The 27859-nt window shown below is 46.7% G+C and overlaps 2 protein-coding genes across 5 annotated transcripts; both read right to left on the bottom strand.

Annotated features, from left to right (window-relative positions):
- Positions 1-1328: 1328 nt before the first annotated feature.
- src (v-src avian sarcoma (Schmidt-Ruppin A-2) viral oncogene homolog) lies at positions 1329-22632 on the bottom strand. Of its 4 annotated transcripts, XM_067239124.1 has the most exons (14): positions 22274-22632; positions 8253-8517; positions 8046-8145; positions 7011-7028; positions 6090-6188; positions 5731-5757; positions 5374-5477; positions 4298-4447; positions 4039-4194; positions 3679-3858; positions 3425-3501; positions 3038-3191; positions 2686-2817; positions 1329-2548 (listed from the first exon to the last, which is right to left on the bottom strand). In XM_067239124.1, the coding sequence occupies exons 2-14, from the start codon at positions 8506-8508 to the stop codon at positions 2340-2342; spliced, it is 1662 nt and encodes a 553-aa protein (XP_067095225.1). In that variant the 5' UTR covers positions 8509-8517; positions 22274-22632; the 3' UTR covers positions 1329-2339. The 4 variants fall into 4 exon arrangements, with proteins under 4 accessions (XP_067095225.1, XP_067095226.1, XP_067095227.1 ...); XM_067239125.1 differs by lacking the exon at positions 7011-7028; XM_067239126.1 differs by lacking the exon at positions 5731-5757.
- Positions 22633-24075: 1443 nt separating this feature from the next.
- Positions 24076-27488, bottom strand: kcng1 (potassium voltage-gated channel, subfamily G, member 1). Its single transcript, XM_067239129.1, has 2 exons — positions 26709-27488; positions 24076-24855 (listed from the first exon to the last, which is right to left on the bottom strand). Exons 1-2 carry the CDS (start codon positions 27486-27488, stop codon positions 24076-24078), a joined length of 1560 nt encoding a protein of 519 aa, XP_067095230.1.
- Positions 27489-27859: the final 371 nt, after the last annotated feature.

The following is a 27859-nucleotide window of genomic DNA, read 5'->3' on the forward strand; positions in this document are numbered from 1 at the left end:
TAAAGTTAAATGCTTTAAAAGTCGCACTGAAACGGTTCCTGCACTGCTACAGTACTAGGCCGATATGCTATGCACTCTACTGGATACGTTTTACACATGTTTTGGATGCTGCCTTTTCAAAAGGTACTCCCAATATAAAAACTGTAAGACACATTAAGAAAATTGCAGCAGGGTTATAGTTGGCAATATACAAACTTTATTCCAACATTTTCATTTCAAATTTAAACAATTTACAGTAGGATTTAGACAACAGAAAAACTGTGTCTCAAAGTCTTTCATTGAGTGCAGTAAAAAAGAGTACATTGGAATACATACAGATCAAAAACTGCATAGGCTGAAGAAAAAGACCCCAAAAACCCGAATGATGACATGTCTTTGCTGATCAATGTGATGACGGTAATGGACAAGGGCAAAAGAAGGTCGCCGCCTTTCTCTTCCTGGCCTAGCCCATGTCCAGAACAACACACCAGGAGAAATCAGCCCATTTCCTTCCTCTGCCAACATCTGATTTCTAGAGGATGATCAAAGAGGTGCTCTTTGAGAACTTGAAGGTACATAATACACGGCTCGTATACATGATACTAATCTAATGTTTGTAGTTATATGTACCGTGATGTTTCAGCTTTACAGATATGAAAGAAAGACGTCGGTATCAGATGAGTCACGTACCACAGCAATGCTCTCAGTAAGTGGGGTGGGAAATGTCAACATGTAAACGTGGAACTGACAGTATGTGGTTACTGACAGATATACAAATACAGACTGTATACACTGCAGGTAGGCTTTATCCTATACGAAGAAACAATGAAAGAAACCGAAGTAGGAAATTCAGGTAGTTATCTTAAACCTTGACTCATGTTGTACAACTGGGTTAAAAGATGATGGTAGAGCTAAATTAAATAGCTAGCAACAATGATGTGTTCATCCAAAACAAACATACTTGTGACAGGCCCTACCCTCCATGGTGAGAGGAAAAAGCAAAAGGATGCTGAAAATGGGTAAACCAGTAGGATCTTTCAAAAATGAATAAATTACAAACATGATACTGTACAAAAAATTGTAGTATTTTGGATATTTACAGAAAGTGTGTCCAATATTGCAAATTTCAATAGTTTTCCATCAGTATTTTCTCCAAACATCACTCATCACTGAAGTAGACCACAATCTCAGGAGTGAGACAGAGTTCAGCGTTCAGCTTATCTGATGTGGACACAGAGACCCTGGCAGAACAATCACTGGATTTCAATCAGAATGCTTGGAGAACAATATAGACATGATTGTATGTCATGGTCGATGTAAGCATAGGTAAATGACTTGCGAAAACAGGATGGATTTGCTTTGGAGAAGAATTCCAGGGTTTGTTCTCCTTGAACTTTATTTGTAATGTAAAAGTTCAGAGTAACAAAAATACACTTTCCCACAATAGAAGAGAGTATAAAACGAGTTGTCATTGGCACAAAACGCTACAGCAGGATTGATTCTGGTCACTGTTCTGAGGGGAGACTTATCAGCAGCCATTTTTCTGGACAAAAATGTAAATACAAAGGGAATAAACAGACACCTCTTTCTATCCCCTTTCTCTGCACATAAAGATGCCTGAGAGAAATATCTTACTGAAGTTCTCTCTGTATTGCATGCTCCACACAGCAGTCAGTACCGTAACATGCAAAGTGAAAAACTGCCAAAAAGCATAACAAAAGTGGTTAATGACAATTGTTTACCTGAATGCCCCAATGCCAAAATATTCCAGTTAATCCAGGTTTGATAAATTATTCTTAAACCAAAACATTAGTAAAGATGCCATCTCTAAGTTCCTCACAGGCTTCTGAAAGAGTGCACAGGTATCAATTGGAAGACGTTATGCCCATCGAAGACGATACAAGTAAAGAGGGAGATATGAGAAGTCTGTTCCTTTTCCCTCTACAAACCATGTTGTCCCTTAAGAGACACTCCTGATGAGCGACATATAGCAGTCGGTCCTATTCATGTTCAGTATCTGTCCTCTTACAATGTCAAGCCCCAGGAAAGCTTCTTCGGTCTCTAGGGTAAGTGCCCCAGAGTTTTAAGAGCTGTTTTCTGTCCAAAAACGACCCAACACAATGTATTGTATATCAATCCAAAATAATAAAGTGGATTAGTGCTGTCCGATAGATTAGAAGAAAAAAAATTGCATGACAATGAAATCAATTGAAAGGACAGCAAGAGCTAGAATCAGGTATGTGGTTGTTGATACGTTGGTTGGTCATCCCACTGGCAGGTTCAGGTGCCACTGAGGTCAGTGTGGTTGGTTGTACCCAAGTAACTCTCCCCCCTCCCCCTCCACACACCCAGGCCCAGGCCTACAGGTTCTCCCCGGGCTGGTACTGGGGCTCCGTGGAGGTGAAGTAATCTTCCAGGAAGCCCTGGAGGTACTCGAAAGTGGGCCTCTCCTCCGCGTCTTTCCTCCAGCAGGTCAGCATGAGGTCGTGGAGGGAGTCTGGGCAATCGGCCGGGCAGGGCATCCTGTAGCCTCGCTCCACCTGGTCCAGCACCTCCCGGTTCACCATGCCTGGGAAAACAAGGACCGGTCATCACGCAGCAAACATAGTCTTGCCGATGAAAAGCTATAGGACCTGTCTATTGCATGTTCTTGTGGTGGGAGAAGTACATCCTTGAGGCTAGCTTGTTTGAGAGAAGCCCTCCTACCTGGGTAAGGCACTCTGCCTTTGGTGGCCAGTTCAGTGAGCAGCACACCGAAGGACCAGACGTCAGACTTGATGGTGAAGCGTCCATACAGGGCAGCCTCAGGTGCTGTCCACTTGATAGGAAACTTGGCCCCTGCATCAGAGGGCAAACTTGATCAAAAAAACGTGTGTGTTCCTAAGGGTGTGTATCAGCGAGAAATAGAGTAGAAGATATGAACGAGTACAAATATTAAGTATGGGAGGCGGGAATATGCTCACAGAAGCCATAAGAAGCTATCGGAGGAATATCAGTGTGGGGGGCAGATCAGATCACAAATAATGGAAAGGTCACCAGCGCCCCCTTGTGGTCTTACCCTGCCTTGCTGTGTATTCATTGTCTTCTATGAGGCGAGCCAGACCAAAGTCGGCCACCTTACAGACCAGATTGTCTCCCACCAGGATGTTAGCTGCCCGCAGGTCTCTGTGGACGTAATTCATCCTCTCCACGTAGGCCATCCCTGAGGCAATCTAAGAGCAGAAGGCCAGAGATAGAAACAGGCCGTGAGTGTTCATTACAGTGTAAACATTCCTTGTATTAGATGTCTGATGTGAAGTGCATCTGTTTGAAACGGAGCCGCATGGAAGCTAATGTCTTCCTCTCAGTCCAGATGGATCATTAAGCTTTTGAACTGGATTGAGTTGTGTGTGGGTAGGTGTAGCTATATATTTCTCAACGTGTGTGTGTCTGCGTGTGTATTGACCTGTGAGGACATGTCCACCAGCTGGGGTAGTCGGAGCATCTTCCCCATGTCTCCCTTTAGGAAGTCCAGTAAGCTGCCTGATGGGGGGAGGGGGGGTGGGGTGGGGGTTGGGGCAGGAACACAAGAACCAGGGAGTGAATCACAACAAACACCTCTCAAACAGCTTCATATACAATCTTCCCAAACGTTACTACGCGTGTGCACGCTTGTGTGTGTGTGTGTGTGTGTGTGCACGCTTGTGTGTGTGTGCGGACCTTGCCCCATGTACTCGGTGACGATGTAGATGGGCTCCTCCGACACCACGGCGTACAGCTGCACCAGCTTCTCGTGCCGCAGCTTCTTCATGACCTGGGCCTCCTGCAGGAAGGCCTCGGGGGACATGGTCCCCGTCTTCAGGGTCTTGATCGCCACACGCGTCGTTCCGTTCCATGTTCCTAGGGCACGTCAAACAGGTCTTACTCTATTTGCCCCCCCCCCCATAGTGGAACCACGAATTGACAAGATAAGCTTCCTTGATTAGGAATGACCACCTGCCCTACGGTATTTAACCCCAAACCCAGTGGGTGTGTGTGTGCGTGAGAGAGAGACAGCCAAACAGTGAGAGTTAGCCTTACCCATCCAGACCTCTCCGAAGCAGCCCTGGCCCAGTTTGAGGTCCAGATGGAGGGACTCCCGGGGGATCTCCCAGGCGTCCCGGGCCAGACCCTGGGTCTGGGGCTTCAGGACAGGACACACCTCCGTCAGGCAGTGGCAGAGGCCGTCAGCATGCTCTGAAAGAGAGAGGGGGACAATGTTAAATATGGCTATGTGGGTAGACTAAAGATCCATAGACAGAGTTGTGTGTGTGTGTGTGTGTAAGTTTAAGGTGCTCACTCCGGTAGTGGTTGACCAGCTGCTGAAGGTTGCTGAACTGCGTGCGTGAGGTGATGTAGAAGCCTCCACTGTCCAGCTTTCTGATCTTGTAGTGTTTGACGTTCAGCCCTTTGGTGTTGTCGTAATCCAACACTGATAGACAGTAGGCACCTGGTGAGAATAATAGGAAAATGATTATCAGAATGGTAAATAACATGACAAATGCAGGTTTTCACTGTTTCCCCAATTTTTTTTTTTTATGTCTTCAGAACTCATTTCAAGTTCCTGAAACAAAAAGGGCACATTCATGCATCCACCAGGAGGCAGCAGAGTTGTTTTAAGACGGTTTGTGAGATGCACTCAGAGCCCCCTGGGCAATGGCCCCATCCCTCCTCTCCTCTGTGTTTGAACAGGGCGATATGGCCCGTGGTGGTACAGTCCAGGCTCCACACTGACCTACTTCTGTCTGGCTCGCTCACCCGAGGCCTCCCCTCTGCTACCATCTACTCCCTGCAGCAAGCCCCTGCCACCTCCCCTCTCCTCAAAGCCCTCACCCCCCCCCCCCCCCCCCGCCCACTGAGCTTTGCCTGCCACACGTGGACGAACACACACACACACCACACACACACACAGCCTGTGGGGACCGTGACATTAGCGTCAGCGCAGCAGCAGCTGCCTATCAGAGCCGTCTCCATGCTCTGTCCCACAGGCGTCACATCCAGCCTCCCCCCCCCCCCCCCCCCATCTGCCCAACTGCTCCTCGCTACCCAGAATGCTGTGCAGTTGACACACAGCACAGCGGGCCCCTCAGCGGGCATGGCCAGCCCAACGTGTCCCGACAAATCCTACACTTGTTTTGTGAATCTTAATTACAGATGTTGGGAATTACGTAATCTCGTGAGACTGGCTTACAACGTTTTTTCCCCTCACAAAAAGGTACATTCGTAGGAAAAGTAAACTGTGCTTTATCTTTAAAAAGATATATAAAAAGATATTCTGTCACAGAATTCTCCCATGCCCACCAGTCGGCAGTGAGGGATCCATGTTGGAAAGCGGAGGGCGTTGTACTGCGAGCCCTCAGGCCCTCACTAACTCACCTTTGGTGGTCTCACTCTCCCTGATGAGGAAGGTCCCTCTCCTGTTCTCCAGGCTCAGCAGCAGCCTCTCAGAGTCGCGGCGCGTGATCTTCCCAAAGTACCACCTGAGGGGGGGGGGGGGGGGGGGGGGGGGGGGGGGGGGGGAGACAGGACAGGAAGGGGGTGGCGGGTAAACACGGGACACAGGGACCAGTTTGACGAGGGGGCAGAGGTGCAGGTTCGTGTAACAGAGGGGGGAGGGAGAGAGAGTGAGGGAGCTGTCGACCGTGCCGCTATGGAATCTGAAGGCGATTTAATCTCCCTTTTGTGCATGCCCCATGCCAGATGCATCCCAGCATTCAAGTCACTGTCCCTTACCTGGACTCCATAGTCAATCTGAGATGACTGGTAAGACAAGGGTGAGAAACGGTGTCAGTACTATGGTTAGTTTGCCTGCTCGCTTGCATGCCTCAGTGCATGTAGCGACTTGTTCAGTGTTCACGTGTGCGCCTTCAAGGTGTACACAGAGCCGAGGACGCGTTTGAAATCACTCGCTTTCGTTCCCCATCCCTGAGCGCACTACATGTCCTTCACTGCATGCGTCTTGGATTAAAAACATCTTCAAAAGGACCAAAGATATATATTTCATGGCTTTGATGAAAGGAGAGATGAAAAGAACAGAGAGAGCGAGAGAGAGAGACCGAGATAGGGGAAGGGTGGAGGAAAGAGGGACTTACTCTTCAGCCTGGATGGAGTCTGACGGAGCTACGTAGTTGCTGGGGATGTAGCCGCTCTCTCCGGTGGTTAGGGAGCGTGCCAACCACCAGTCACCTTCCCTGCACACACACACACACAAGCAGGGACCTTACATCAGCCTCACACCACACACACACACACAAACATCTGTTCATCTCCCAGCCAGAGAGAGGTCCTGACACGGTCTCTGTCAACTCCAGTCCCGAGGGCTCTGACTAAGCTGATTGGCTTATGCTCTCGTCAAGGTCTAGTCAAACGGAAATCCGTTTTTTTATTTCCGGACCTTCTTTTATAGCTTCATGCAATTCCAAACCCAATTCAGATGCCTCAATTACAAGGCATCAATTACAAGCCAACTAGAAGCTTTTGTACAGTCTCGGGACTTGAGCTGAAAACCGCTGTTACAGGAGAGGGCTGTGATTGACTCGCATGCATTTGTGATGTGGGTTAACTGACTCAATGAGATGGTACTTATATGGCACACAATCTTCGGCTAAATAACAGGCCAAACAGATGACTCCATTGCTATCGAGATGACGGAAAGCTCACTTCTCATACCTGAAGGAGTCGCAACATTATCATCGTCTATAAGGCTCAATCCATGTTGCCAGAATCAGATTTGGGATTTCCATATGCTTGGACATTTCTCAACAGAGAAAAGCATTTGTCTTTTTGACTGATTCCTTTGACGCATAGTCTTTCTTGAAGTCTTGACTGAAACATGGCATATAGTGGATTGAGCCGTTAAAAAGACAATTAACAAATGGAGTCATTTAGTGAAGTTAAGTGGTAAAAAACTCCAACTGGGTGATTCAGTGATGGGAACACAGATACAGACAGGTGAACAGTGAAGCATACTGACAAGATGATGAAACGGAAACATACAGAGAAGCATCACTAACCTGCAGTTGACCTTTATCCTAAATAACATTATGAGGGTTTGTCGAGGTGGAGGGGAGAGAGAGGGAGGGAGGAGAGCGAGGGGAGCAGAGGAAGAGAGGGGGGGCAGGGGAGGAGATCCGCAGGGGAAGGTGGTTAGAAATGAACAGATACAACAGCACGTTTTACAGAGTTCCACAGAGGAGGACCATCACAGAACAAGAGTAGCCCCCCCCCTCGCTGCCTAAGTCAAGCAGGAGCAGCAGTCCCATTGGACAGACTACTGCACCAACAGCAGAGGTGAGAGCAAGTTGACTCCACAACAAGTATCCCTTTAAGTGAAGTACATTCGATTCGTGGAGAAGACTTTTTATGAAGGGGATTATATTCAAGATTAAAGCCATCATGACAAAAGCCCACGGTATCAAGTCAGTTTATGGAGAATCATGAGTCTTTGCAGATCAAGAGGTCTTAATGTCACATAATACATCCAGTGAGTGTGTGTGTGTGTGTGTGACCTAATAACACGCAGGTTCTAGAGCTTGAGGAGCAGATGCACCACTAATCCAACATTGTCCTCAGCCAGGCCCTTCTAGGTCATCACTTTGTTAGCTGCAGCATTGGGGGCTCAGAGGGTTACGGTACACTGCACTGCTATTGATTAAACAAGCCTAATGTTAAAGCCAACACTGCACACCCCACCGCCCCCCTTCTGGTACCTGTTTCAGAGAATCCTCTGCTTTTCAGGCAGTGCTGTTTTCCAGGAATGGCCGAGTGGCAGCTAAGGTACTGTATCAGCCTGCACCTGAAGCTACTGCTGAGATGGAACTGCAGCGGGGCTTTTGTGAATGAGCAACAGAAATCTGTCAGCTCGTAACAAAACAGAGCTTTCTGAAGGGAGCCTGTTCCTATGGTTACGAGGCATTCAGACAGAGGACAAGTGCCATGCGGTTTATAGGGGGTAGAACAGCCTGCTAGAGAGACACAGCCACAACGCAGACATGCCGAATATATCTGTATACGGTGCGTGTGTGCGGGAGGGGCGGTGTTAGCCTTACGTGTTATTGACGATCTGGAGGCGTTCGCCCTTCCTGAAAGACAGGTCAGAGGCTGTGCGAGACTCGTAGTCGTACAGCGCCACAAACGTCGTCACTCCGCCTGTAGGGAGTACCGTATCATCAAACAAACCCTCTACCATGATGTTTCATGTTTAACAGTGTCTAGTGGCTTTATTCCTAGTTTCATATATCTGCAGAGAAGCTAACCTGCCAGCGTGCTCCTGTTGGGGGAGGTGATGGGGTTGGTGGTGTCCACACCCCCAAACAGTGCCAGCTCAGGGGGATTTGTCATGGCTTGGTTGGGGCGGAGAGTCCCGTCCACTGTGGGGCTTCGACTGGGTGTGAGGGACTGCTGGGCAGGGCTGAGGTGGTGCCCTCCGCACCCTCCACCAGAGCTGAGGTTGCCATCGATACTGCGGGTTCGCTGGCCTACGTCCTTGGGCTTGCTCTTGGATCCCCCCATGGCCTAGGCCTGAAACACAACCACACACACACACAGAGACAGACAGGTCAGCCTCACTCAGCATTCTTACATCAACAAAAACAGGATTTGACATATTCAAAGACTTTGAAAGGGTAGGACCTCGCTGCAGACTGAAACAGCAGGATCAATGTCACTTGTTGTAAGTACAGAACTTGTCCATCCTTCCCTTGTGTCACATGGCGAAGGCTCAGAATAGCTTCAACCATGCACCTACTCCCACATTCTCCCACCATGTGTGCCTCAGGCAAGGCGGTTCCACAGAAGAGACAGAGAACCATGGGAGGGACCCAGGGACCACCTTGGGGACCGGAGAACCCAGCCACAGGGAGGGACAGCATCACGTTCAGCCACTACATCCCCAAGGATGGGCTTGCAGCTGCTGCTCCACTACTACCACAGCAACCAGACACCCTCTGCCTGCCACACACACACACGCACGCACGCACACACACACACTTCTGAGCCATGACCCACATTGCACCCTGTCATCCTGGGTTTGTAGTGCCACTACAATGACCTGGGTGATAAATTAGCCACAACAGTCCACAGTTGACTTCCGCTCATTTCTATGAGTCCGAGCGTCAATAGGAATCTGATCAAAGGGCTTGTTTGTGGCTGACCGATCCCAATTCACACCCTCCTGTTACCCAGTGAATGGAGTGTGAACTGGTTCAGGGCTCCTGCCAGCATAGCAGAGCTCCAAATGACTGCTGTGATCATGCAGCCTACGGCAACTCCGTCCAACCATATGCTGCACATGGGTTCTGTAATCTCATAGACTACCACTCAACTGAGCATAAATGTTTACATCTTGCTGGTTCAACATGTGATATTGGCAGAACAAGGGAGGGTGGTTATGGTAGCTTGAAACAGGCAGGCAGGCACTTGCGTTAGAGGGGAGATTGGAACAACTTTCATTCGCTGTTATTTGAGGAGCTGGTGGGAGCCCTTGAGTAGAGAGAAGTGGGCCTCTGTCTCTCCCTGTCTCTCTCTGTCTCTCCGTCTCTCCGTCTCTCCGTCTCTCCGTCTCTCTCTCCGTCTCTCTCTCCGTCTCTCTCTCTGTCTCTCTCTCTGTCTCTCTCTCTCTGTCTCTTTCTCTGACTGTCGCTCTCTCCCTCCATCCCTCTGTCTCTTCCCTACTCAGCTGCCTGCCTTGTCTGAGTCTCCAGTTAAGCACATGAAGTATCCCCGCCCTCTCTAATCACAGCTTAGAGGAGGGAAATCATTACTGTAAGCTCATGATGATTTAGGGACTCAACCCTCTGCTATCCTGGATGGATATAGCAGTGGGGGGTGCACTAGGCTATCCTAATTTAGAGAGGAGAGACTGATAACAGGCTACTTTTTCAGAGTCCTGGTGAAGCCTGGGGCTGAAAAGCTCTAGTGGTGATTAGGTCGTTGGGAGGGGTAGGGGTCGTTTTTGTTTTGCTATCAGAGGTCAGAGTTGAGGTTAGGGTGACAGCGGGCTCCACTTTCCAGACTCATCCACTGCTCTTATTTAGGAGTCACAGAATCCAGCGGATCTATGTCAGGCGGATCGGAGCCAGGCTGTGTGTCTGCCGCCTCACACAGGAGCCATGCCGGGGGAGAGCCCCAGAACACAGGGGCTTGGATGACAGCTTCCTAGAGCGATGGCGATGACACATACTGGAAAAAATGTCAGGCACAAAGGAAAAACAGAGTTCTTTCACTGAGGAACTCTGTGGAAGCCGGCAGCCAGGGGTTCATGTCTGTCAGACGCCCCCCCCCCCCCCCCCCCCCTTCCTCCAGTCCACTCCCCAGACCTGGCAGGCAGCCAGGAGGCTGGAGATGCGGAAGACCAGGGGGGCACGGTGGCCCCTCTGGTGCTTATCAAACAGCTGAGGAGATTCCTGTGGATCGGATGCTCACAGAAGTCTGCCAGCTCCTCTCAGCAAGATGGGCCGTTTGAGGAAGAGAGAGACAGGGAGGAGAAAAGGAGAGACCACATACAATAACAGAACCACAGAGAGTTCCTTTCCCGCTCGGCGTCAGGCCGTGAGTGTGGGGAGGAGGGGTGTGGAGAGGGGAGCGGGGAGGGGGTCAACGGGGACGGTCGATATCTCCCTCTGGGGTATGTCTACACAACAGGGGTGCGCCACAGTAGCTTAACAGTCTGGCCAGGCGGCAGATACACACACAAACACACACACGTACAATATCCATGCCCGTGTACGCACACGCAGTGGAAGAGAGGAGTTCGCACACAGGGGCAGACACAAAGGGCTCGTGGCACATGCAGGGAGTGGGTCTTTGTGTCTTTGTGTCTCTCCTCCAGCAGACTGGTAGCATGGTGGTGAATACATCCTTTCAGATGGATCCCAGCAACACCCTGCCTCTCCCCGTCTCCATCCCTCGGTCCTGTCAAGCCTCCCTCTTCGTCTTCCACACAATTACCACTTTCATTCCAGACGTGTCATCCTAATGATATATCTTAGCTTCACCTCAGTAGGCTGTAGAGTCCTTAAATTCAGGGAACCACTACTGAGACATTTAACATCAATTATACAGCGTTTCTCACACTGAATGGGATTCAAAGCTGAATGCTCTACAACATTTGCTGAGCCGTCGAGCTAACCCCATATCCTGCAAATACATGTTAAACCACAAATTAATTTGAACAATTATTTTCACATAAACCCTCTATTAAATCTAGTATTTGGAAGAACAAAAAAATGAGTATTGAAAAGAGTGCATGTGCGAGTATTTCTAGACCTGGCGAAGAGGTAAGCATTAAACGGAGCTGAAGGAGGAGTCTGGGGCTCTCCACACTGGGCTCATAACAAAGCCTCTATTGTCGGCTCGAAGCTTGTACTGCTGTCAGCCCACTGAAGTAAAGTAGACACTGTGCCGTGGCTGGTGGCCTGTGGTGAGCCGGCACCACTTTCAGCTCAAGACCTCGCGTGCGTTCAAAAGGTCCCCCAGCGCCCATCAACAGTCAACCAGGAAATATGGAAATGAATCAAATCACGCAGTCACCCTGTTTAGTACGAGGGAGACCGTGAGGCTGAGTGCTCAGCACGCGACGGTTAGCAACTGATGGTTAGCAACTGGCTTGGGTGACGTGACCATCCAGGGAGGTCTAGTTCGAGGTAGCCACCGAGTCACGTGGGCCTAATAGGGCCTGAGGTGGAATAGACACTGAGCACCTGCTCTCTGTGAGGGAGAAACGCCATGAAAATCCCTCTGGCACACAGGGGGTGGGCGGAGAGATTTGCTTAATTATGCACAAGATCCGGCAACGGATTCCAAATCCCTCAAGTCTCACGGGCTTTGGCTGAAAGGGAATCATCGTCTTTTAATATTGCTGCTGCTGTTTTTTTCTTTCTTTTTCTCTCCCTGTTTTAGTTGTTTTTCTTTTCCATTCCTCCCATAAAAGGGATAACAAGCATAATCTGTGAATTGTATCCTCAAACTCAGACAATGGGAAAGCTATGATACCATTCATCTACTGTGGGAGCATATTAATGGTCTCTGTTTGAGCATGTCCTATTCATTCAATAAGACACTCCCTGGTGTATTCGCTTAGTGTTTCTGTTTCATCTTCAGGGAGGATCAAGCAGTCCTCATTTGCTCACTAACATGGATAGTAAGGAAACAAACCCATCAGCTAGCAGATATTGTGATCCTCCTTTTTCAGACCAAAAGTGAAAAGCAAAAACGAAAACAGAATACCGTGTGCAGTGGCGGAAAAAGGCAAGTTAGGTCTAGTCCAGGTTGAAAAAATTCTAAACGACTTGTCTCTGGAAGCTGAATGTCCTTGGAATGTTATTGGCTGACTAGATAACCCTGCCTTTTTGCAACGCCCCTGTGACTTGTGTGACCCAACCCAGAGCTGTGTTGAAGTTCCGTTCCAGTTCCCGCACGTGAGCACGGACACCTGCCTCTCTGAGAAGCGAGGAACAACACTCAGAAAAGACGATCCTGAGAGAAGCCATTGTAATGGTGGTTGCCATGTTTGACATTTAAGCCTCATTAACTCTGCCTCCTATCAACTCCTTGTTCTGTCCTCCAGTGAACAACAGGTGTTTGACTGTTCGGAGATAACCATCTATGTTTTTTATGACATTTGCATTAGCAGACATCAAACGTTTCATATGCTAAGTGACCTGGGCTCTGCAAGGCTGGCTGGACAGCCTGTCCCCAGCTTCCCAGGCCAGGACAAACAAGCCCCACAGACGTCCTTCTTCCTCCATTAGTGACTAACAGCATGTAGCCAGCACAAGCCCGGAGGTTCAGTCAAAATGTCCTGTCTCGAATCACAACTTTTACCTCACATGACCTGGCTCCCATAGCAAGTCCAGTCCACCTCCACGTCCTAATCATCTTTAGGTGCAGAGTATCTGAGAAACATATTTTTCACTGATTTACTACGTGTAACAAGCACATTTCAATTTCATTTCAGTACACCAAAAAAGTTGGTGTACTATCAGAAAGACTTAAAACTCCAACAATTTCCAGAGAGTTACTGATCAGCTTAAGAAAGAAGAGGGTGTGTGTGTGCATGTAAACATGTAAACAAGTTTCCCAGTATAGCAGTGGCGTGTGTGTGCATGCAAGATGTGTACATCTGTATATGTGTTCCATGCTTCTCTCCTCATCTTAATGCCCTCTATGTAATCACTCCAGGCCCAGCCCTTCATCACCGGCCACCAGTCGCTGCCTAATCCAGCTGCTTGTTCTGCTCAGATTATCAACATCAATTCCGTAATCGTGTTCAGCTAACCCTGGAGGGACATTCCTTCTGGGGCCTGTGAACAAGGCAGTGAGTGGATTGAGAGACAGGATATACAGGTCTGACCAACCATAGCAACACTGCGTGTAGTCTTTTAGCTCATCCTGCCTTGACAAATCCCTCTGCTACAGGGGACTAGATACCAGACAAGCAGAAAATCTCCCTCCGTAGAACCAAACAGACCATCTCTAACAGCCACGTGTGAACGCAGCAACTCAAAATAGGCTTCTCCTTGTCATTTACATGGTTGCTTTAGTTTGAGATACTTTATCAAGGTCCTTTATCGTTTCATATTTGTCCCCAAACAAGAGAATCGGAAATGACCCGTGGGATTTACACATCCATTCGTCCTGCAGGCTCCAAGCTCCCTCCACCTGGGCAACGAGAATTCACGCATACTTTCCATCGAGTCACCCAAGAGGGGAATCATTACTGCGAAGCTCATAGCAAGTCAATACACTGGCAAACCAGGAGCCAGTCAAAGCCAGCAAGCTCTTCCATGTCTGGAGGACTAAAAGTAAACATCCACCCACAATGATGGCTGCTGCTGACACCAGTCCAACACTGTCTGCTCTGTGTGTGTGTGTGTGTGGGTGTTTGAACCCCTACTGGCCAATCAGGGTGAGACAGTGGCATAGGAGGTTCTGGAGTCAATATTTACCCCGCCACACAGCCCTGCCGTTGCCATGGTAGTAATTCCTAGCATTCCACAAGCAAAAGCAGATGCACAAGTTCTTTTCAAAAATTCGGAGAAAAAGATAAGCTTATCAGATATCAAGAATGAAAGGCGAGAGGATTGTCTGTCGGTGAGCTATGCGAGATGTCTTTCATGTCCTGACAGCCACTGAAAGGGATTCATCTCCTGTAAAATCATCTCTCTTTTGGGAGTCTCAGGAGATTCCCATAAAGAACCGTTTACCCATTCTCCCAGCCTTCTGGACTTTAGAAGATCAGACGGTGTGATCCTTTATATATTTCACTGCTTGTGTGTCTGTGTAAGCCTAAGGTTGAACTTTGTTATTTATACTTAATTCAATCTTTGTCTTTATTACATTTTTTTTTTTTTAAACACCTAGTGTGACCATGAGAGCTCGTGACAACAGTATTTTACTGTAAGTGGCCACTTAAACACACAAGTTCACGCCCTTTCACTGCAACACACACACACAGTTCATTTCAACAGCAAAATAACAAACAAGCCACTGGCTGAGTTCCCAGGTTGATGGATTTTCTAAAGGCCTGTTATCCCCAGCTCCTAATCTCAGAATGACACATATGAAATCATTTTGGAATTGAGGCTCAGCAAGAAAATATCTGGGCCATTTTGGATGAGGCGATCCTCTCGGATCAACCCCCTGTGAGGTGCTGCCAGAGACAGGAAACATGTCCGGAGAGAAATCTTTCCATAACCGCCTCTGGAGTCGAGTGTCAAGAAATGCAATTTTAAGCCGGTGAAAAATGTACCTTACTGTATATTTAAAATAGTATATTATCTGTATTTTTTTTTTTCCATCTTGGATCTTTTAATAAAACTCCCACTGTTTTAATTTCTGTATTTCCCCCATCCCCATACAATATTTAAACAAGGTAACAGGCTACATTTCACATTGAACAATGATTATCAAGGATAACAAACACAACAACATTACTTTACACAGCACTCTGTTCATCATTCTATTAAGTCTAGGTCTCTGGGGGCTAGCTCTATCATGGATAGGGACGTTTCCACACAACTCAACCTGCTAGCAGCTAGCCAGTGCTAGCTCAGGCCTGTAATAGACCCTTAAGAGCTCATTATTTCATCAAAAAAAGTTGTGGGGAAGCTAACAAAAGTACTACCCATGAGCTGCTGAAATAATAGCTACAAAACTGTACCCAAAAGCTATTATTACAGTACAGTTCATACAGAAAAAAACCCAGTCTGGAAGGTCATCAGTGAAAATAGCAGTTAGTAAAGCAATCAACAAATAGGGAGGTAGGCTACATTCAACGGCCCAAGTCATATGTACACAAAAACGTGTTTGCTGTTACAATGCCCCTCAGAATTCTCAGTTGCTGTCTTGGCCTTGAATCTCAAGATAAATATAGGAAAGAGACTGAAGCAATGCCCGCCTCCAGGCCACTCTCTCCTGATCTGCAGCATCTGTGTTTTCACAACACTGTGACTGCAGAGCTGTGGGGGCTGCTTGTATTGTGTGGATAGAGCATGTATTGGTCCTCAGTGTAGGGTATAGTAGGGAACACTAACAATAGAAAGACTTATTTACTACAGTATTGTTGAACTGTGCCTTGTGGAGACATCATTCACAGGCTTGGTTATTGCTGGGGATTTCTCCCTCTCTCTGTTTCCTTCACTCCTTCTTCCCTCCATCTAAATATGGTCATTATGTGCACTGAGACCAATGATCTGTGGTCATGTGCTCAAAGTACAGGGAGAGAGATGGAAGGATGCAGAGAGGGAGAAAAAAAAAGAAGATAATCCTCAAGGGCTTTCTCATTCTTACGCTCCCTCTCTCTCCCTCTCTCTCCCTCTCTCTCCCTCTCTCTCCCCCTAATACACATAGACACTCTCTCACTCTGTAACTCTTTCTCTCCAATCCTTTCAGGAGATTTCCAGAGGGAAATTAGGAAAATAAAGGAATTCAATTCCTGTCACAGCCGAGGCTATGTCAGACAAACATCACATGAGCAGCAAAAAACATCATCTCTCCCAGCTCCCAAAACAAAATGAATTAGTCCATCTCATGAAGGGGCAACCCTTACTCCACCAGCGAAGCCTGTCACCAGCCCTCAACCCTGCTGTGAAATGGAACTGACACCAGACCAAACTGAATGAAGATCCTACATACACATGGTGAAAAGTAACAGGGGCCTCAGCGTGACCAAAAATCACAAATAACCACTCCGGTGACTATTTCGGTCGAACTAGCCATGTGGATAAACAGTCCATCCCCAGGAAACAGACACCCTGCAATGTCAAGTTCCAAGTGATTTCCTTTGCATCTTATTTCAAAAGAGAAACCATCTGAGATCCGGGGAGACCCAGAGCGCAGCACGCCTCATCAATCCAGGCCCTTGACCGCTTAACTTGTGATCTAGTCAGCCGGGCAGCAGCAGTTAAGATAAATCCATGTTGCCGGGTAACTTCAGGCCTCAGTGGAGACACATCTATTATACATGGCAGAACTCAAGAAAGCTAATGAAATGTACAATGTCAATTCGCAGCATTGTGCCTCTTAACATAATTCGTGCTCAAACCTGAGGGCTTTTTAGCGCTGGTTAGGTTTGAGGCAAAAATGAAACAACCAGGTGTGTGGAGGCCAGGATTGTTTGTGTTTGTGTGTGTGCTCTAGGTACACACAGCGGTTTGTTAGAGCAGTGTTAGTGTGCCCAGTCATGACTGTGGAATGTAGATTGGAGGTTGAGGCGAGTTCTGACTGCGCTCCTTCTTCCACACCCCACAGCAGGAATGTTCTGGAAGCAGGTAGAGACAGACACAGCTTTCCATCCACCCAAGATGTACAGTGGCAAACACGGCCCCGGGAGATGCCGTCCCGGAACATTCCCCACATCGCTCCCAGTCAGAGGAACAAGGCACAACCAGGCCACACGGTCTACACAAGCCCCTCTTGTAAGGTAAAAACTTAGTTACCTTACAGATTCTCCTCAGGACCTGTGCTTGACCAAGAGGAAGGGCAAAACAACATTTAGTTTGGTCAATAAACATGCTTCCTCAAAAAACGGATTACTTCATTTATATTGGTGTGATCATGTGATCAGATCATCTGATGCTTCAACATGCGGCTTAGTCCTTGACTCAAGCAGCCTCCTGGGCCTGCGTGGGGGTCAGGACCTGGAGGAACACTTCCCCAGAGAGCAGACGGCCCGCATAAAGCAGAAGTATGAAGAAGCAAACCAAACTGACCGGCCCATACAACGGTTCAAGCGAAAAACCACTGGCTATGGAGCAGCCTGGTTCATGCATCCAGGCCGACGCATGTTAGCATATATCGCTACGTAAGATAACTGCATTCGTGTCATCTGGTAGGCGAGTGCAAATCTAGGGCCTCTGGGAACAAATAACAACGTGACAGCTTACACGGCGTTGCTTCCGGTAATTCACAGCGTGCATTAATCAGCACCTGGTCCCAGACAGTAGAGAGAGGGGCCTCTCTCTCTCCAGCGGAGCCTGATAAATAAGAAGCACATAAAACAACAGACAGTGCTCTCCATTAAAATTTAAACATGCCCTCTTCACGCATGATCATCAAACATAACCCTCTGTCCGCTTGGGGATTTTCGTAGCACACATCCCAGGGCTGGGGCTAGACTCTCTGACTTTGGAGCAATTTCCTCCATGGGTTTTATAGCAGCCCTTTGTTCCCCCATGCCATGATTTGAATATTCAAATGGGTATAGTTGCTTGCCACTGGACAAGGAGCAGGATGGCTGCAGTCTCCTTGGTAGCAGGCAGCTGTGGCCTTGTAGGTGTGGCTGCACAACTCTCTGACCACACCCCTGGGACTGGAAGGCTGGCTCCAGCTGATCCATCACCATGGTGGCCTGATCATCCGTGTTAGGGCAGCAGGACACGGAGGGAAGACCAGAGGCCACGGCCCCTGGGGGCTTGTTCCTGTCTCCGTGCCTAGTCCGGCTTGTTCTCATGGGGGAGGAGCTGGTTCTCATGGGGGAGGAGCTGGCTCTGGGAACGGAGGACAGACTAGTCCTCAGGCGTGACTGATTACATTCCCAGTCTCCCCTCGTGGTATTCCCTTTCACCTGTTGTTTTCTGTCAAGTAGCTCTGGGTGAATGTCTATTCTCTGTTCTCCTAATGGTCCAGAACCGGGCAGACATAGAGAGAAACTCTCCCACTATTTAGCTTGAAAATGTGCATTGTCTAAGAAAGATGTTCAATACTGTGTTTTACAAGAAGAAGCAATAGGGATGAAAGGGTTAATTTTAAATTTGTAATGTGATCTCACTCTCCTCAGTTCCTGAACAATGAGGTGAATTCTGACACATTATTTTCAATACCTCAGATACCCCCACTAAAGAGGATCTAAGATTATATTGTTTACTCACATCCTCTTGACTTAGCTAACATTAGCAAAGATGCTTCATTTAGAAAATGAATACACCAAAATCTATACTTTTCCATCTGTAGTCAGATTATCCCAGCAGCCAAGCTAGGGGTGGATGCCACAATGTCACAGGGTAATTCGGTCAGTAACACATTTGCATAAAGCTCATGTCAATATACAGATTTATCTGGGGGCTGGGGTGGGGGTAAGGGGCTTTGGACATAACAGACAGCAGGCTGGTCCAGGGTCTCCGAGGAGAGTATGCAGATCCCAGCATCTCACCCAGGCCTAGCAGCACAGCTGTGGCTACACAAAAGATCCAGAGAACCATCTCCATGCATGCCAAGGAGTCTTTTCCTGCCAGTGAAGAGCCAGGTGAGCTGAAGGAGAGACGACTCCCAGACTGATGGCCCTCCTGACCAACAGAGGAGGGATTGAGGGAGGATGTGTGGCCTCTGTCACCCTGGACTGTTCCCAGCGCAGACCAACAGGAAGTGGTTTGAGAACCCCGAAAGGGATACAGTCCCTGCTCTGTTCCTCTCAATCAGCCACAATCAGATACTCCATTCAAATGTGCTGGCAGCGGCATGACCGCAGATAGATAGAGAGCTGCAGTCAGGCCTGGGTGATAGATCTGCTGTGTTCTACTCCATTTCCTGTCTTTACCATTCCTCTACTGGGTCCCGGCCTTTAACAAGAGGGATTTAAACATCCCTTGTGGTTTTTGCATATTCCACTTGACTGAGACTGAGAGGAAACTGTCCTGCAGCACAGCAAAGGTAGACAATTGATAACATGGGAGACATTTATATTGAAGTGAAACGTCGCTTTTATGCCACGGTTTCAATGTCTAATATACAGTTCCTCCTGAGTAAAAGGTAAGTAGATAAGAACAGAATGCTTTATTCAACACAGACAAGCTCTTTGTCTGCTTTCAATGTTCGTAATAAATGTAAGCCATCTAATAAAGAGCCTTTACAGAGAGGGAGAACAGGTGGCACTATCCCTCACAAATGGGTGCCCTTGAACATCGATGGGCACTAATTAGCAGGAAAACTGGGCCAGAGCAACAGAAGTTTGGTGTCTGCCACATGAAAAATTCAATGAGTTCTTCAGCGGGAGGCTGTCACAAATCTCACGCCAGCCGCCCAAACCTATACAACCAGACTGATGGTCGTACATGTCACGGCCAGAATCAAACTGAGGAGTGGAAGTATACTGGCACCAGACAAAAGTTTTGTTTCATAAAGTGCTCATCAAGCCATTGGGGAACACTGTGTTGTTCCAACAAGGCAGTCTAGCTCCACACACCTTCATTATTGTTTCATCTTGCAGTTTGTCAGTGAACCCATTCCTCATGCCATATTTTACTAGGTCCTGTTCATAATAGTTTAAGCAATTACCTGCTCAGAACTACGTATGTCAATTAATCCTCACCTGAAGGAAACTAGGACACTATTGTAATGGTCTTTTCTAACTTGTGTCCCAGTCATCCAGGCTTTATTCTAATGGTTCACCATAGAAAACACCACTCTCTCAACAAGAGATAACATTACCGGATTAAAACACACATTATCTTGCATTGCTTGACTGAAATACTTGGAGACCCTTCGAGCAGCTCTAAAGAGAGCCTTTAACTGACTTTACATCTAGCTTTTTTTTAAGCACATGAAGATATTTCAGACAAAGAAGAAACAACTTGTTTCAGAGGCTGGTTGTCAAGGCCTGGGTGACAGAGGAAACAAGCTTCTCATTGATGCCAGGATCAGAGTATCAGCCAGATAGAGCCCACTTCAGTCCATGGTCAACAAAAGACCCAGTCCATAGACACATTACCAATTAAAAGGAATTCCTGCCTCAAGAGCCCCTTTCCAGTGATCTCATTGGAGCCGACATAAACTTCTACAGCTTTCACTGTGAGGCATTCACAGGATTCCAAGGAGCATTAGGGTACCCTCTGTGGGGCCTGAAATGTGCCAGCTAGAGAGTACAATGGGGGTCCAGTTAGGCATAGAGAAACCCTTCTGACAGACTGCAAGAAATACAGGGGCGATAAAACACTGACGCAATCAATTAAGATATCCACTTGTTTGATAAAAATAATTGTTTAAATAATCTGAGAATGAACTGAAAGGGATGGTTGAGTAGATAACATTTGAACTGGACTGGAATTAGTGAAAAATATTTGACCTTTATGAAGTTTCTATTGCATGCATTTTGGTATTACATAAAACAAAATCTGCAGTTTGCATGTCACTGCCCAGAGGCCTTAAAAACATGTTTTTTGGCATACTGAAAAGATAATATGATTGTATTGGTTGGCAAACTATCTCAATAGTACAGATTATAGTACACAAAAAAAACATGGGTCAAATGACTGTCACAAGAAGACCAATGAAACTATCCCATTCAATAACAAGAATACACATTTGTACATAGATCATTAGTTGATGTATGCTGATATATAATCCTAATCCATGATCACTAAAGGCAAATACCAAGCAACTGTATTTCTGAGTAGAATATTACAATCCAAAAATTGCAATCCTGGACAAATAAACCTTGACTTTTTGACTCAAGGTGACTGAAACCTGACTGCCTTTGTCTAATACAACAATATCTTGCCTTTAGGCAGATAAAAAAGTACAATAACAGTGCCAGGACGGCAGGGTTTTACAAAACAGTATGTGTTTGTGTGTCTGAGAGAGAGAGAGAGATAGGGCGAGAAAGAGAGAGAGGGCGAGAAAGAGAGATAGGGCGAGAAAGAGAGAGAGGGCGAGAGAGAGGGCGAGAGAGAGAGAGGGCGAGAGAGAGAGGGCGAGAGAGAGAGGGCGAGAGAGAGAGAGCGAGCGAGAGGAAAGAGAACTCCTATTTACAAAAACTCATATGGTCAAAGAAGGAAATGGTCATGCTAGTCTAACGCCTCCCCAGGAGTGTTTGCCTCCTTGAGTCATCTGGAGTGGGTGAGTACTAAACCTGAGCTTAGGTCACAGCTGGGGAGTGAGTGGGTGGGGAGAAGAATGCACTGAAAAAAATGTACAGAGAACACATCAATCCTGGTTCCAATATATCTTTCTCTCTCTCAACTCACTAACATGACAGCACACACTGACCCACACTCTTGCGTGAACACACACTACACACACAAATACATACAAAGAGGTGTACTTCAAGTCCATGGAACTGAATGGGAGTCAATTGGAGTCAGTTGGCTGAGCGGTGGGGGAGTCGGGCTAGTAATCCGAAGGTTGCCAGTTCGATTCCCGGTCATGCCAACTGACGTTGTGTCCTTGGGCAAGGCACTTCACCCTACTTGCCTCGGGGGAATGTCCCTGTACTTACTGTAAGTCGCTCTGGATAAAAGCGTATGCTAAATGACTAAATGTAAATGTAAATGAATGAGATGTTTTAAGTGTTTTTGGAATCGATGCAAGACAAACATTCTGGTGATTGTGACAAAACACAAACTCCTTGAGGAGTTAGGAAACTCATGACTCCTCAAACAACAACATAACAGCTAATGAACTAATGGTTTGAACAAACAATGACAAAATAATGACTAACTAGTGATATAGTATAGATACCCACATTTCAAAGTAGCCTAACATCACGAAAAACTGTGCCACAATCACATTTAAGGTGTTGGTAAGGGAAGCGTTGGACTCATACATTACAATGCTGAAATACACATTTGCTTCAGCAGCCAACCGCGGGCAATATATAACCTTACTTAGAAATCATCTCAACTTTGTCAAACTGATCTTTGCGGCATATTGTTGAAGTATCTGCTTCATGTAACATTCTCACTAGGCTACCCGGCTATTGACTACATACACCAAGGCATCCGTTCATTCTTCAATGTCTTTTGGAACACAGCTTTGCTTCAAAATAACAAGTTTGGTTACTTACCCTGACGCGCAGGCTTCCAATGATTTTGCGTAAATTTTTTGTCGACCACGAGGTTAGCAAATTATCAAGGACTTCGACATCGAAGTAAAAACGAATGATAACGATGCTCAAACGATGTCTATGCTCACAGCAGACAATCAATCCCAGTACTGATGGGATCCCATTTAACCGGAGGGGCGGTCTAGTAAAGTCATCACAGGGATTGCCTCCGAAGCGCAGCGGCAGTAAGAAATCTGATTGCGGCAATCGCGGTCATCAAATAAACAACAAGCCTATTTTTGAAGAATCCATCTATTAGTTAAACGGCTATGGTCAAAAATTATAGCCGCATGTAGTTTTCGTACCCTCTACATTGTGTACAGTTCACTGCTATGCGCAGGAAGATCAGAATCAAAACATTGGGGGTTCCGAGGGGAGGCGGTAGTCGTAGGCTAAAGGGGAGGAGACTGTGTGATCCTATAGTTTCATAGGCTGTATTTCCCAATTAATTTAATTAGGGAAATAGTTACACTTAACATAGTTAAATAAAATATTTATACAGCTCTAGTTATACAATAATACACAATACATTACATTTTGGTTGGTATATGATTGCGTGGTATAGCCTAATTCTAAGGGAAGCGTAAAAGTGACATAGGCCTACTATTTGGATTAATATTTGTGATTATTTAGGTCTCCTACCTTTCAATTCAATGTACAATTTTATTAAATATTGGAGAAAGTGAATAGTACGTCCATGGTCGAAATACCATTATCTGTGGCCCAATGCTGCCATCTATTGTTTAAATATAAACCTAGATTTTAAGATGAGAGAATGGACATGGGTGGTTGCAATAATGATCACTTAGGTATGTAATTTACATACAGACACAAGTAATTATCAAGCAAACACTAGACAGGTGAATTCAAATTTACTTAAAATTAAGAAAATAGTTGTAAACAGCAACCAAACAGCAGCAAAAAAATAATTACGCTAATAATACATTTCATATGCAATAATTATGTACAGGGAAATATATTTGTTTAAATAATAGCTGTTTTAGACATAATTCACCATAACAGGCACAACTACTTACAATTTTCCATTTAAATTGCATATGCAGCCTGCAGGGTACAATAAGTCACACAGCACAATCAATGTTTAGCAAATTAGAAAATGACTTTTGAGGCAAAAAGGTATGAAGAAAATAAATTGCTGGGTTAGTATACAGTACATCAACACAACAGAGACTGAATTGTTGGCATTATTTTGTGAGACTGGTCACAGTGAGGTAACACTGCATTGGCTCTGATAGACAGCACACTGACTTTTTTGAAAGATAACTTGTTAAACTCCATGAGAGCATCACATAATAAAATGTATTGGTCCAATGACTATATGAGCACAAAACAGCATTAATTTCAATTATACATTCAATATGTTTTATAGACAGAGACATCCTTGCATTTCCTTTGTTGCCATGTTTATTTGTGCTTTTAATGGAGAGAATATTGATAGTGAATACTGAGACATAAGACGTGTATGGCTTTGTTAAATATCCTGTATTCTTCAGCAAAAATGAATAAATACACAGTTTATAAAAATATTTTATGAATCATAATAACAAACACTGATGAAGTAATCAAGAGTAGACACACACACGGCCAAAAAATGGAAGCAATAATACAGTCTCCCTATCTCTCTCTCTCTCTCTCTCTCTCTCTCTCTCTCTCTCTCTCTCTCTCTCTCTCTCTCTCTCTCTCTCTCTCTCTCTCTCTCTCTCTCTCTCTCCTCTCTCTTTCTCTCCCTCTCTCTCTCCTCCCTAGTCCTGCAGGTCCCTGTGATCTGAAGACCTCATGGGAAAGAGCCCATCACTGTCCAGGGAGAGGTTGCTGCCCAGTCCTGCCATCCTGCTGCGCAGCAGGAAGTGTGTCCGCCTCTGCAGCAGCCTCTGCTGCTCCTGCTTCAGCTCCACGTAGGAGCGGGAGAAGGTGTGGAAGATGGAGGTGACGGGGAACGCCATGAGCAGGATGCCACTCAGGATGCTGGACAGCGCCACCACCTGGCCGGGAATGCTCCTCGGCACCATGTCCCCGTAGCCCACCGTAGTCATGGTGATGACGGCCCACCAGTACGTGGCTGGGATGCTGCTGAACTCGTGGGTGGCGGCCATCTCGTTCTCGATCAGGTAGAGCAGCGGGGAGAACAGGGCGATGGCCACGCACAGGAACAGCAGGAGCAGGCCAAACTCCCGGGTGCACCGGCGGGCCGTCAGGCCCAGAGTCTGCAGCCCCAGCGAGTGTCGGGCCAGACGCATCACGTAGAGGATCCGCAGGGCCCGCAACACCCTCAGCACCAGACCCACCTTGTCCAGGTAGCTGCTGCCGGAGCCTAGGCGCTTCTCCCCCGTGGAAGTGCTGTCCACCACCAGGGTGATGTAGTAGGGCAGGATGGCCACCACGTCGATCAGGTTGAGGGGGCGGCGGAGGAAGGCCAGCTTGCTGCGGTCCTGGATGAAGCGCAGGGTGAACTCGAGGGAGAACCAGGCCACACACACTGTCTCCACAATGAAGATGTTGTAGCACATCTGGGAGCACTTACCCTGAAATACAGGAAACACCGGGTTAACCATGCGTGCGCTTTCACTACAATAAGAGAGAGTTGAGTTGCAGTGTGTGTTAAAATGCTGGGGTTGTCAACATACCCACTTGACACTGAACTTCAATTAAATACATAGACCCTGAAAACTCTACCAAACTTGTTAGTGTTCAAGATATAAAGGAGTTCATCTTGGCACTATTGGAAATATCAAAGTATTGTTGGTTTTCATGTCCAGAAAGGATGAAAAGCCTTTTAGTTGTATATCATGTTTAATCTGGTTCTGGTTAAACAGACCTCAAACACTGTTCAAGTTCCTCAACATTTCCTCTTCTGTCGTCTGGCTTCAAACCACTAGAGGGAGCCATCAGGCCGTGAGGTGCTTTGTGTTGAGCGAGAGAAATGTAGCAATGCTCCACATGAACCTAATTTTACTATTTACAACGGCCCAATTATTTTTGAATAATAGCTTGATCTCATCGAGTGTTTGAAGATCACCCTCTGTAAGCATCTCAGACATGTAGTGATTGTACAAAGTGTTATGAGCATGTTCTTTTTTTTTTTATGAAGGGTAAAAGATGATGAAAACCTTCAAGGAAAGATTATATTTTCTAAGAGGAGCATTAACCGGTCCAAGTGCAGACTGTGGGATGTCTTTGAACCAACTCTATTCCAGGAAAGTGTAGTTGTGAAACACACTCCCACAGAGTAGATCTAACAGACTTCATAATGTCTGAATGAAGAAAGTACATTACATTTGCTCTAAGACAGAGAAGCACTTAAGAGTCTATTGAAATAGACTAGGTTGTCTGACAGAGTCAGTTACACCCCACAAAAGTTTAGTGTTTAAATGAAATCAACTTAGAGCAATTAGATTAAAACATCCAACTCAAATGTACTGATTGAGTCAACAAACACAACATGAGAATTCTGTCTGGAAATCTACTGTGATGGAATGACCAACACACTACTGCCCCCACATATCAGAACAACACGATTAGGATTAGGACGTATGTATAATTGAAATGCATTACTCAGGCAATAACCACAATTTGTGAAACAATCATCTCTGATTATTTGTGACGTTTTGAGTCACAAATTCTATTACTGTTACTCTTCATAATACTAACACAAAATAATGAATTGGAATACATTCATTACTTTGATAAACCTGCATGCAGAGATCTAAGAAGATAACAGTGAAATGTAGCATGTGCAGCTCCAGGACTAAAATGTTTTATAACTGAAACTATCCTCTTTTTATCTGGCCACTGAAAGTTAAATACTGCAGGGATTGAAGTTAGCCACAATAATGAGAAAGTAAATTAGATTAGAAGGAGACTTCACCCAATGTTCTGGCGGAGTTATTTTTCTAATTAAACTGCCCAATTGGTACCAGTTCTCATTACCAGCTGAGTACATTTCTTTACTTGATAAATGCTCATCTCCAATTCTGTATTATGCAATTTTGCATGTCTTTCGGGTCGACGCCCTCTGTGGTTGTGAATGGTTAGTAGAAGATGTTGAATAATTTAGAATGCACATTTAAATTGCAGTGACTTCTGCTTCTCGTATCCTTTTCCTCACCTTGACTTATGTATCATTCATCCTAATGCAGAGGAGAACTTACGATACCAAGGCTTACTCCGAAACACACACACCCTGAACACATACAGAAGTGAAAACACATTCAAATAAAACACATTCAAAAGAAACACAACCAAAATACTCCAGAACCAACAAAATAATTGGAATATACAAGTGAAATTCCTCCCACCTATTTCAGGGAGTTCTGGAGAGAATGCTAACCAGACAGGCAGAGTGCTGAGGTCTCCTTCAGTACAGGTGTCTACTCACCGCCTCCTCCTCTTCCCTCATGGCTGGCATGGTGCTGATGGAGAGGTTGATGGCTGTGATGGTGACAAACAGCACGGACAGGCAGGCGAAGATCTTCCCCGGCAGGCCTGAGTGGGGCCTCTCCACCATGTCCCTTAGCCTGCCCATGCAGCGGCCCACCCTGGACTCGGTGGCCAGGGCCGCGTCCCGCCGCCCGCTCTCCGTGTCCAGCAGGTCCTCCTCGTCCTCCTCGTCCGCCCTCTCCATCTCCTCGCACTCCTCCACCCTCTGGAGCAGACGCCGGTGGCAGCACCACTCCAGGCTCTCCTCTGGCACGCCCCAGTACAGCATTTCCTCCCGGAAGGAGAGGGCGCACATTTCCTTGAGCGAGCGCAGCTTCCCGGCCCGCAGGAAGGTCAGGATGGTGCGGAAGGCGCAGGGGCTGCGGTCGAAGAAGAACTCGTTGTGGGCCACGTCGTAATCGTCGCAGACGCGCATGATCTCGTCGAAGCTGCTGCACAGGCGCAGCTGGCCCAGCCGGGAGAGGGGGAAGTCCTCCAGGGTGGTCCAGGGGAGCTGGTAGCGCAGCCCCCCCACGTTGATGATGGCGTGGTGCCTACGGGCGCCAGACAAGGAGGTCTCGCCATTGGTTGGGCCCTCGGGAGCGAGCTGCGCCCGCTTGTAGAAGGCCCCCTTGAGGGCTTCCTTCTCGTAGAGAGGAGGTGGGTTGAAGGAGGTGTCGGACGTGCAGCTCAGAGCGCTGTAGTCGTAGTCCGAGCCATCTCCTGCTAGCAGGGTCATCTTTACAGCCCTTCCTACCTGGTCTGCTCCAGCCTGACCTCACATCTCTAGTGTAGGTCTGTCGCCAGGCCTTCCTCCTTCACCTTCTGAAGCACAGCAGAGAACAAACACACATTGGCATAAACTTGATAGAAGAACAAAACTGTTCATTCAGCCTGTATGGAATGATCTGAAACATCAAGTTAATTCCTCATTTTAAGACTACAAACCTAACACAACGTGTCTCAAATTCAATTGGACACACTCTCATGAAGAGAGACAAATAGAGATAATTTGAATACATCATTTTACTTCTGTGTGTTTCTTGGGAGAGACAACAGTACGGTAACTGAATCTGTGGCGTTGTTCATTCACTGATTGGATTAAAAAGC

Source organism: Osmerus mordax, chromosome 7, assembly GCF_038355195.1.
Source record: "Osmerus mordax isolate fOsmMor3 chromosome 7, fOsmMor3.pri, whole genome shotgun sequence".
Classification (NCBI taxonomy): Eukaryota; Metazoa; Chordata; class Actinopteri; order Osmeriformes; family Osmeridae; genus Osmerus; species Osmerus mordax.

Excerpts from the sequence above, each read along its gene's own strand:
- src (XM_067239124.1), bottom strand. The coding sequence starts at position 8,508 with ATGGGGGGATCCAAGAGCAAGCCCAAGGACGTAGGCCAGCGAACCCGC. Across the intron at positions 4,195-4,297 it reads GCTGGTCAACCACTACCGGA|AGCATGCTGACGGCCTCTGC; the intron begins GTGAGCACCTTA and ends TCTCTCTTTCAG. Across the intron at positions 2,549-2,685 it reads AGGCAGAGTGCCTTACCCAG|GCATGGTGAACCGGGAGGTG; the intron begins GTAGGAGGGCTT and ends TTGTTTTCCCAG.
- kcng1 (XM_067239129.1), bottom strand. The coding sequence starts at position 27,488 with ATGACCCTGCTAGCAGGAGATGGCTCGGACTACGACTACAGCGCTCTG. Across the intron at positions 24,856-26,708 it reads TGAGGGAAGAGGAGGAGGCG|GGTAAGTGCTCCCAGATGTG; the intron begins GTGAGTAGACAC and ends CCTGTATTTCAG.